Source organism: Erithacus rubecula (genome assembly GCF_903797595.1).
Source record: "Erithacus rubecula genome assembly, chromosome: Z".
In the NCBI taxonomy this organism is placed as follows: domain Eukaryota; kingdom Metazoa; phylum Chordata; class Aves; order Passeriformes; family Muscicapidae; genus Erithacus; species Erithacus rubecula.
This window is the reverse complement of record NC_136661.1, coordinates 6,092,840-6,104,476: the sequence shown is the minus strand read 5'-3', so window position 1 is coordinate 6,104,476 and position 11,637 is coordinate 6,092,840. Positions and strand designations below refer to the sequence as shown.

At 35.6% G+C, this 11,637-nt stretch overlaps 1 protein-coding gene across 1 annotated transcript; it reads left to right on the top strand.

Moving 5' to 3' along the window:
• The first annotated feature begins 2,738 nt into the window (after positions 1-2,738).
• Positions 2,739-10,075, top strand: MLANA (melan-A). The gene is made up of 5 exons (XM_079330128.1): positions 2,739-2,779; positions 3,645-3,743; positions 6,174-6,270; positions 8,217-8,318; positions 9,287-10,075. Exons 2-5 carry the CDS (start codon positions 3,670-3,672, stop codon positions 9,353-9,355), a joined length of 342 nt encoding a protein of 113 aa, XP_079186254.1. The 5' UTR covers positions 2,739-2,779; positions 3,645-3,669; the 3' UTR covers positions 9,356-10,075.
• Positions 10,076-11,637: the final 1,562 nt, after the last annotated feature.

Sequence of the window (11,637 nt, the reverse complement as noted above, 5' to 3'; positions counted from 1 at the left end):
CTGTTCACAGCAGTGCATGGCATGAGGGTGAGGAAGCAGCAAAGCTGAAACACCTGAGAGAGCTCAGGTGGAAGCTGTGAGGACAGCCCAACAGCATAGACATGGTCCAGTGTGGTTGGGCTGATTACATCCTTAGGGCTTTCATGGCCCGACTGGGTGAAGTCCTGATCAACCCAGTCTGAGCTCAGAACTGGCTCTGTCAGGGCTCAGGTTGGAGATTTCCCCTGGTTCCCCACCAGCCTGAACAGGATCTTGTGAGAAATGAAAAGTCTTTTTTTTTTTTTTTTTTTTTTTTGCTAAATGCACTAAATAGTATTAGTGACTTGGACACTGTCACCTTGTTGCAATGTATCTGTTTAATGGCCCAAAAGAGGTTGAATCATAGAATCATGGGTTGTACTGAATTGGAAAAACTCAGCCAGGATCATCAAAGTTCAACTCCTGACCATCCCAAGAGTCACATCATGTGCCTGACTGTTGTTCAAATGCTTCTTGAATTTCACACCACAGGCTTGGTGCTCTGACCACTTCCCTGGAGATCCTTTTCCAGTGCCCAGCTATTCTCTGGGAAGAACATTTTCTTGATATCCACCCTGAACCTTTCCTGACACAACTTCAGGCCATTTCCTTAGGTCCTGTCACTGGTCACCATAGAGAAGAGATCAGTGCCTGCCCCTGCTCTTCTCCTCATGAGGATTTGCCACAGGTTTGGCTATCAGAAAAAAACAAACCCTGGGTTACTGTGGGGTTTCTCTGAAGTACTCCTCTTTCATCCTCTTCTGAAAAGTTATCTTTGAAAAGGTAACACCTTTGGAATCCATATGTCAATGCCAGTAGCTTTATACTGATGGAGTTAGCAGTACTGTATCAAATAAGATTTTGTAAAAGGTTTGGGATCAGAAGCAGGACATGGTGTTTCACCTCCTCATCCACCCGACTCATCAATAGCAGCATTCTGCATTTACATTCCAAGTGACACTGCAGATCCATGACAAAGTTATTATTTTTCCCTTTCCTGTTATACTATTAACAAGAGATTAATTCAGAACACATAATATCCAAGCAGTTGACATTTTACACCACAAATCACTTGAGGGAAGTAAGGGTCAGAGACTGGTTTTGCTACATGAAGAAATCACATGAATTTTCTTTATTAGTGTTTTAATTCTCACAAGATCAAGCAGTGCCCTTCTGTTATCATCCTCTTTCAGAAGGGAAGCTTTTCTTCAGGAAAACACATGATTTGATAAGGAACATTTTCAGAGTGCACAAGGGCTGGCATGTTTCTGGGGAACTTGACAGACTGTGATAGTGTTCACTTACAGTTTTGCACACATGGATATTTACAGAAATTTCCGTTCACTTCTTTTACCTTTGAAATTCCTATTGAGTTCATCTGGATTAACTTGACCAAATTAGCAAGTTTATACTCCTCACTGTTCATTCTTCTTGTATTCTTTATTTTCCTCTCTGCCAAAACAGTGGCACTTCAAACTTTAATGGGTCTAGCAAAACCAACTAGATTTTTCTGGCACTCATCACAGAATGAGTTTGGAAGGCACCTCTGGGGGTCCTGCAGTCTAACCCCTCCTGCAGCAGAGCCACTTGGAGCTGGTTGCCCTTGACTGTGTCAGATGGCGTTTGCACATTTTCAGTGGGGCAGACTCAATAAACTCTCCAGGCAACTTGTACCACTGCCCAATCACCCTCATAGAAAAAAAGATTTAATGATGTTCAGAAAATGTTTCAGTCTGTGCTCACTGCCTCTAGTCTGATCATTAGGCACTACCATGGAAAAATATATAAAGATAGGTCAGGTTTATACCATAATTAGTAAAAATACAGAAGTGCTCCACAGTAGTTAAAAATATCAATATTAATACTTTTAATCTGACTTCCTAATGAAATGGATGTTGGTCACTCTCATTATCTGCTCTTTCTTATTTTCTTTTGAATATGTCAGTCATTTTTACTATATTTAGAGCCCAGTGCACAGCTTCAAAGTGAAAACTTAAAAGTGTTTAATCCCTCAAACTTAAAAAAATCTGGAGTGGGACAGAGAGGCTGACAAGCAGAATGTGGTTTTTTTATCTCCTTGCTCTTTTGGCAGTAATGAACTGCTGGTATATCACAGTACCCAGACCTCTGAATCAATCACAGACTGCCATTTCTTGCCTGAGCTTGTAAATGGAATTACTACAGTGTTAGCCCAGGTAAAGGCCAGGCTTCATTAGCCCATGGCTCAGACCCTCTTTTTGTTGCAGTATTTACTTCTCAGTGTAGAATTAAACTGTATGTACCTTAACCTAAGACACTTCTGTCACAAGGTGAGTTTTGGTCCACATATACCAGTTTGCACAGTGCTAAAATGGTGCAAAAAGTGTGCATAAACAAAACTATAGTAAATACATGCAAAAATACAGTCCTCTGTAACAAAATAAGCAGCCTTTGATCAAAACATATTTGAATCTAAAAACAGTCTGTACACTATAGGAGGTTGTATTTATTGGTCAGGTAAGAAGGTATTGGGCTGTCTCTCACAGCACATCAAGAAATAACAGCTTTTTCTGCTGCTTTTTAAGAGGAAAGGATGCAGAAGAAAAATGAGAAGTTGTCTCCTTGCCCCTTTCATGCTAATTAATGCATTCAGAAGCTGTACTGAAAGGAATTTAAACTCGTGATAGTCATAAGAGGACAGATCAAAGGAGAAAAAACCAGACCAAGTCAAAGAAAGCAGCATATGCCTTCTGTTAACAGACAGAATACAGGTCTGAAGGAGGTAAGATTTATATTTTTTTGTTTCACACAAAATTTTCAGCTTTGCTTAAAAATTTTGCTTTAGAAGAAGCTTGACTGTCTCCAAGAGAAGTCAAAATGTTTTCTTTCCTTGACTAGAATTCTCTTCAGTAAAGTCATTGTGTTTTATAATTTACCTGTTCAGGATAGGTAGATTAGTGGGATGCTATCAAGTAGGACCTGTCGTTGTGCCCTTCACACTACAGAAACATGATTACATGTGGATTTCTTCTTCACTCTATTAGATTCAATAGATTTCTAACTCTTCAGAGAGCTGTGATTATCACCTTAAGACTGGGAATAAAGATTGTAATATAAATTCGGTATACATCTGAGTTTAGATTGTCAGCAGACATAAATCAGTATTTCAATCTAAAATTCAACACATTTCTGAGAGTCTCCAGAGACTGAAAATCTGTCCCCTGAGTGTTTACAGGGAATAACAAAATAGAAAAAAAACTATTTGTAAGAACAATATTAGCTTTTCTTCTCAACAGTTTTTCTTGTCCGGGTAAATTGCCGTTTTTCCTATATTCTAGATTTTGCTTCTGAAGTCTGCCATCACTTGGTGCCTAAACAGAACACATACAATTCTGCAATCTCCATTAGACTCAGTTGCAAACATCTTGATATCAGTGGTGATATTAATATGTAGACTGTAGTTAAGGTTTTGAGCTTTATCTTAAATTGGAACAGTTGAATGTGTATATGCATCTACTTGATTCTGAAGATATCAGATTATCCTGCCTCTCTAAAATGTTCCTGTTAAAACAAAGAGGCTGAAAATACCATTTGTTAAAGGTAACAAATTATTTATCACACTGACACACTGTGTTTCTACCCTGTAGGTTTGAGCAGGACCAACCTCACAAAATGCCCAGAAGAAATAACCACCAGGATGGCAACTATTTCAGAGGGAAAGGACACATCTATTTTGCAGTAGAAGAGTAAGTACAAATCAAAATGTATGTTGGCATGTAAGCTGGTGAAAGAATTTGAATTGAAAGTAAATTTTATACAAAAAAAGCACTGTTGTACATAGATGGAGTGCCTTTTAACGATGTTATAGTTCTAATGTTTGTCACAGTGCAATCCTCACTGCTAAGAAAAATCAGAATTGCAGAATTCAAGAATCTAGAGTTAAATCATATGATCACAAGTCATTAGCCTTTACTAGGTTTAGTGAGGCTTATTTAGAATTTACTTTTGAGGCTGTTGCAAGGCGATCTGTATCTTAAATCTCTATATTCACAGACCTCCTTTGGAACCTCAAAGGGACATTATCTTATCCTAAAGAACGGGGCAAACCTCCCAGATAAATGGTTTTTAAAAAAGCATAAGATGCCATACAATTGTGACTCCCAAATTGTTTCTGGCAAATATATTTTATCTCTGAATTACAATAAAATATGTTTGTCTGGGATTATTAGAGACACCACTCAACAGGTGATGATTTATTACACAAGACAAGTAATTCCAGTGTGCTTGGGATATCTGTAAGCAAATTGTATTGCTGGGTACTGGCTTACTGGCCCCAAACTTAACGACTTGTTGCAAGCACTCATACCACGAGATATTTGCTCCTCCATCAGCCCTGGCAAAAAGAATAATCAAATGGAAAAGCTCTCTTACAGTCCATCCGAAGTAGCTCAGTTCTAAAAAGACCACAAAAAACCTAAGAAAAAACTACCACCACCAAAAAAAACACCCGGCTAGTAGGCATGCTCACCTATATAGAATTCACTGCTGTGAATTCTAATAGCTGCAACTGTAAGTCGTTTTTTTAGATATGCAAAAGTGACACTCTCCTTCCAGTACCAGAAGTATTCTAGACATGAGCCTAGATTCCTAGCAGCACAACTTCAGCTTTAATTGGAATTGCAAGGAATTGCATACACACTTTCCATGCTAGCCTCTGAGTAGCTGGGGAAGGAGTTAAGATGGCAAATATGCAGTCAGAAGTATCAGTTCCAGAAATGACATACATTCTGGGGGCATACAGACTAATGGACGGCTAAAACGACATAAAATATAACAAGCACAAAGTCTAAAAATGTAGAGAGGGCACCAGCTGCCTGGAGAAGTAGTCCCCCCAAGTTTCAGCTGTGCTGGCAAGAGTAGAAAAAACAGTGGAGCCACCTCAACTTTGGCAAAGTCTTCAAGGGGCAAGAGCAACTTACAAAATCCACATACTTGCGGAAAAGAAAATCCCACTGTCTCCAAGGGGCTTCGTGTTTCAAATAGCACACAGGAAGTTCAGACAAAAAGGCAGCTTGTTCTGCCACACAAATCTGCTTGCATCTCCTTTCAGGCTTTTTAGTTCACGAGGAAATACTCCTTCATGAGACTTGTGGTCAGTGAAAATTACAGCAAATAGATATAAAAACTCTCTGATAAGTCACATGTGGCACTACTGAGTCTCAATGGAAAAGACTGGGATAATTACTACAATGCAGCTAGGCACAAGATACACTTGTAGAAGTATACTTATAGAAGTATGTTAGAACGATTTTATCCTGATTCACATAGTAAATTTTATCCCCATACTCTTTTTCCTTTAATCATTTCACATACTCTTCTGCTCCTGAACAGGCAAAGAACAAAAAAAATGGGAAATTAATTCAATATGTCTCAACAGGGAGGATATTAACACTAAAGGAAGGGTTTTTGTGATTGAAATTAGAAATTAGTTTGTCAGCTTGCTTTTTGACAGAGCCGAACTGTGCTGCTTCTGCCAAATCCCAGTGAGCAGTGGGAAGGATGTTTTACAGCACAGTTTGCAAACCATATTTTCCCTAAAATGACTCAGTAACACCAAAACTGTGCCTAGTATGTCATGCAAGAACTAACTTCTTAGAGAGCTCTTTATAAATAATTCAAAGTTTCTTGGACATGTTTTAAAGTTTTAACATGTTTTATGTATCAAAAAACCCTTTTGTCATTAGAAGCTGTTGCAATATGATGCAATTAGGATGTATTTTAAATACTTGCTGCCTAAAGAAATTCAGCAAATAAACATGAGCTGCATCATTGCAGATGTGGCATTTATTTCACATTCACTTGCAATATTACAATGCTGTGATTTGCTAGATTTACAGACAGTCATGTTTTTGGAATCAGTAGCCATTGGAAGATAATTATTTTCAAAGCAATTTATTTTTTAAATATTTAAGAACTTGGTGGAGAAATTAGCTAACAGGTAAATCTACAGAAACTGGCTGAAGTTATTGATACATTGTCAATTTTCTAAGGTAAATTCTGCTCTGTGCCTTCCTCTGATAAAAAGACGTGACACAAACTTTAGGTCAAACCATTCCTGCTCCCAGGAGGATGCATCTAGTTGTGGTGCAAGTTATTTTGTTTTTCTTTCCTAACAGAGCTCTGGGTATTGGACTTTTTATTTTGGTGCTGGCAATTTTACTTGCCTTTGGCTGCTGGTATTACAAAAGACGTAGTGGCTACAAAAGTCTGCGGGTAAGTGTAGCAGCTCATTTTCCCTCATGCTATTATTTTGACATATTACCTTGATTTGCATGACATTAATGCAGAGAACATCAAATCTGTAACAGGACATCATTATCTCAGGCAGTATTTACACTGACATATGTAATAGACATAATCACACAATATGAAACACAATCTGTCTTGAAGAACTTGCAGACCAGACAAAGGGGTAAAAGGAACCAAAGCAAAGAGAAATGAAACCAGTTGCCCATATTTGTGCAACACGTCAGTAAAAAAAAAAAATATTTGTTGGAAGAATTCTATTTATATTTACACATAACAAAGAGATGTGACCTTTCATTTAAAAAAAATGTAATATATTAATTGTTCATAAAATTTACCCCTAAATAAGAACAGATATGATCAGATTAAATCTAAGAAGCAGAGAAGAAAAAGAACTGTTACAAGTAGGTCAATATGCTCACATATGAGTGATGCATGATTCATCCATATAAAATTTGACTTGTAATTTTAAGATTTACAAAATAGTGGGACAAGTTTGAGATTTGTTTTCTAAAGACTACCTTAAAAATATTTTCATTTGTGTCTTCTTAGAAAATATTTTTAAAAGGTACAATCCTTCTCATAATATCTGTTGTTAGAAGTGTCAAAGCTTTATTTTTGAAATTTTGGTCCCTCTCCTATAGAGAGGTCTTTTTTAATTCTTTAAAGTTATGGTTCAAGCCCAGATAACAATTAAGCACTATATAGACACTTACTTCCTGCTGCCACCTGGTGTGGAAGAGAATAGGAAAGAAAAGGTGAATTTTGTGGGTTGAGATAAGAACAGCTCAATAATTGAACGAAAATAGAACCATCTACTACTACTAACCATAATAATGAAAATCAGCCCCTCCCAGCCAAATGCCTTATTTATATACTGAGCATAATGTTCTCAAGTGTGGAATATCTCTTTGGCTAGTCCAGGTGTCCCAGCCATGAGCCCTGCCACTTTCTTGTGCACCTGCTCTGTGGCAGAGCATGAGCCACTGAAAAGTCCTTGACTTAGAGCAAGAGCTACTGAACAAAAACCAAATCATCATTTTGTTATCAGCATTATATATTATTTGGATAATGAATCCAAAACAAATCACTGTATTAGCTGCTTAAAAAAAAATTAACTCTACTTCAGCTGAAAGCAGGACAAAGCTTTATCCAAACATGTTTTACACTATCTTTTAGTTATCCTAATATTTTGAAGAAGGTATAAGTAACTACTTGGGACTAAAAACACCCAGCAAAGCCCTCATCTAAGTCAGCTGTTTCCTTGCTGTTTCTGGTAACTTTGTTCCATTCTCTTTCTATCCAATTATACAATTATCTATCCAATATGTACATCGACTGGCAGAATACCTAAAAACTGAACTTTCATGGTGAAATGTTGCAAAAATATAGGTAATACTAAAAAATCCTTCAAAAATCAAATCAAATACCTGTTTTGTATATCCTGGCAAAAAGCATAATCTGTTTTTGAATTTGTTCTCATCACAGATTGCTACATTCTGGTTTTGAAAATTGTACTTTTCTTAGGCTATTTTTGGCTAGGGGAGAGCTGGTACAGAATGTGTACAAAAGAAATGTTGAAAAAATTTAAAACAAAATGGTTGGGGATTAAAGAAAGAAATGGGTGGCATAAAAATGAGCAGGCATTTGGGTACATTAGATGACAGTTCCTGCATCAGTCTGGGACCTAAAAAATGTGGCAATTATTTTTCTGACAATGTAATTGGATCACACAGGAGATAGAGCATGTGTCTCAGCAGAGATTACAAAAAGCATTAGGTAAGGCATCTTTCTTACTTTCATTGTGGCTAATAACAGATTCTAATACTGTGTATGTGCTGCCAAATTTTGCTCCAACTTCACAGTCTCTTCTTCCTTTCACCTTCTCAATATTTCTTTGTGATCTGTCACAGAGCAAAAGCTCTAGTGTGAGCACAATACGAAACGTGGTAGGTGAGGGAGAAATACTGGAATGCAAAATGGCTCTGCAGGACTACAGAGACTTTAATTCTGTGGTAAGTTGCAACTCAAGATCTCACTTAAAACTAAGTAAGACATGGAGGGATAATATTGTTAAACAAGCACTTGATGATTTCACCCTTAGTGTATTCTCTCATACTTGAAGTTTTCAATACCTCAATATCGACTTAGAAAGTAACATTTGGAAAAATTTGTATTGTGAAAAATTTAAAAAAAAAATCTACTATTTAGAATCCTCATTTTAAAAGTTATTGTCTTCAATTTATGTTTATTCTTAAATTGTATGATCATTTTGCAATCTATTAGAATGATGCAACAACTGAATGCTGAAATATACTGAAAAACCCCAAACATCTCCCTAATTGATTTTCTGCCATTTTGACAAACAACAAGTGCATTGTGTCTGGTATACTATACTCTGACAAGCAGGGAACATTTGAAAACTTCAGTGTGTTAGCTCTTCTAATCATTATGGAAATATGATTAATTATAATATTATGATTATAATTAAATTTTCAATTTTAAAAAAGGTAAATTAAGTGATAAGTATATATAAATTGGTGTATTTTAAACTGTTTTAGAATTGAGAAGAAACTAACTTAGAACAATTTTAAATAAGCTTCTCATATTTTCAAATAAGACAATATGCCTGCATCAAGACTCTTAAAGACAAGCTTCAGTATTTATCTGAATTACCAATCTAAAATCACCCCATATATAAAGGAAGAATATTCTTGCATTTATAACACTGAAAATTCTCTCTTTGGATGAACAATAGCAATAAAGCTATTGCAATCTAATGCAAAACCAGAAAACATACTATCAAAAAAGTAGCCTTAAAAAACAGACACAATGAATGAGCACAGTTTCTTTAAGTCATAGAACTGTACTTAATATGGTGGCAAATAGCTTGCTGTGTGTTTAACGTCATTTTCTTGTCATTTTTATTGTAACTCAATTGGGAATTTTTTTTGATCTTTCACACCCACTTTCCTTACCACAGGTACCTGATGCTCCACCAGCTTATGAAAAAATTGCTGCAGATCTGTCACCACCGCCTTATTCACCATGATAACATGTAATTTGAAACCCTAAACATACTGATTCCATTTCTTCATGCTCGCTTTTTATTTCCTGTATATGCTTAACTTTCTTAAAGCTAAAATCATACTGAAGAAATCAAGATGTTTTCATTAGTAGCTGCTGAAAAATATTCCCGCTTGACTTACAGAACTGGTCTTTGAAATGCCTTAATAAATCTGAACATGCTTTTGTTTTAAGCTTTTCACTTCTTGCAGTCAGATTAATACATTATGGTCTGGTCATCTTGAATCCTTCATAGGACAACATACATCTGTAATCACACACTATTCAGTATCAATCAGAGTAAAAAGTGACAGAACCTTTGTTTTCATCTTCCTCATTTAGTTTGCCTTTCTCTAAGAAATAATAAAAAAGCCCAAAAAACCAAAACCAGCAAAAAACCACACACACACAAAACCACACCAAAACCCAAAAACAAACAAAAAACTCCAACTACTCTTCAGTCAGAGTACAAATTTCTGTCACAAAATGTAACAAACCATTTGATTACATGTCCTCTTAGAAACTATTTTCCTCACCAGCAGTTTCAAAATTAACTTCCAAAAAGTGGCTATTTTTTACAACACACTTTTATCTCACATCACTTGTTTATGTACCTGTAATGATTTAATTCCTTATAAAAGGTGATCAGTCTAGGCAATCTAGGAGTTTCTGCTTGGAGTCCCTACTATTTGATACTGGATTTAATGACATCACCTTTAGTTTCCTTGTGGCAGTCATGTGAGAGAGCAGAAGAACTTTGTAAATATAATGATTTTACATGTCATTTCTTTCTAATATGATTTTTCTTGAAGAATGCAGAAAACAGCAGACTCCTAGGTGTCAATTTTCCCAGCTTGCCAAAACACTATCAGTAAAAAAACCCTAAGAATTTTGGCATGCATAAATTGGCTACATACATTTGATACTTTTTGTTTACTCAGCCTTTTTGTTATTGCTTGCTTGCCAGATTACTACTTAAGATTATATGCAAAATCAATAAATTTATACATAAGGCCTGATATCTCACAGCAGGAGGCAGCTAAAATTGTACAACATTCATTAAAATAAAAAATAGCTACAGAGAAAATTTATTTCATAAAGCAATTGATTGTTATTAGTAAAGAACCGAGTTCTTTGTCATCAAATATGCAAATACAAACATCTTAAAACAAAAAAGTTTTCAACACAATGCACAGTTACTTTCCTAACTTAAAATCTCCATACATGTTAATAAGAAATAAGAAAATTTTTTGGAAATGTTTCTTTTGTTATATAAGCGTTTATATAGATTAGTAAAATTGTTAGAAGGTAATAAATAATTGCTGTAAAAGGTTATAATCCACCCATTTTGTTTTTATAAATTTAGTCTATATATTTATTCAGAAACTTAGAGATGTATTTTAACCTAAAAAATTGTCTTACCTGTGTCATTTCCAATATCGACCTGTCAGGAAAAAACTGTGGAATAATTTAGCAATACAAAGAAGAATACACAGGAAAACATAAAAAATGCCATCTTATAGCTAGTAAGCACTAGAGATGTGGAACACAATTTTCTTACAGGACTGGTAAGCTAAAGCTTGGGGATATCTTTAGCAACTCAGCACTCTGCATTTCTCTACTCTAGGGCAGCATCCTTTCAAAAGACTGTGTAGTGCTACAGTGGAATAGAAGTGATACACAGTCATTTTCTAATGTCTGAGGAAAAAATCAATTAAAAATTAATAGAGATTATTTACTATGAAGAAATGAAGTGCTTAGATTAAAAAAACCTTTACTTGATGGCACACATTTTTAGTAGTGTCAGAATTGAATATATTACCAGATGTTGCAAAAACTAATGAGGAATTTAACACTGATGAAGTAGACATGTTCCTTGTGGAACTATATAAGGCCAAATTGTTAAAACTCCTCAGCAGCCATAACTGGAACAATTAAACTTTGAGCTAAATTTATAGATAATCAAAGGATAGATAAGCCCTCTAGGAAACCTATCCATAGTATTTTTTCTCCTGTTGAAAGCAGTACTTTTACTTTATAGACACAGTTGGACAGTGGTCTCAGGTTTAAGTGCATCAAATTAAGAGCATGAAATAGAGCTTCACAGAGCACTCAAATAGTTGTAAACTTCAGCACTCATGCTGAATGCTATTCTAAATTCCATTTTTCAATCTGGCTGTATATCCGGAATCTATATGGCAGAGTCTGGTTGCTCAGTCATTAAAAAATAAAAATAAAAAACACTGATAAAAAGACAGGTCAGACCTT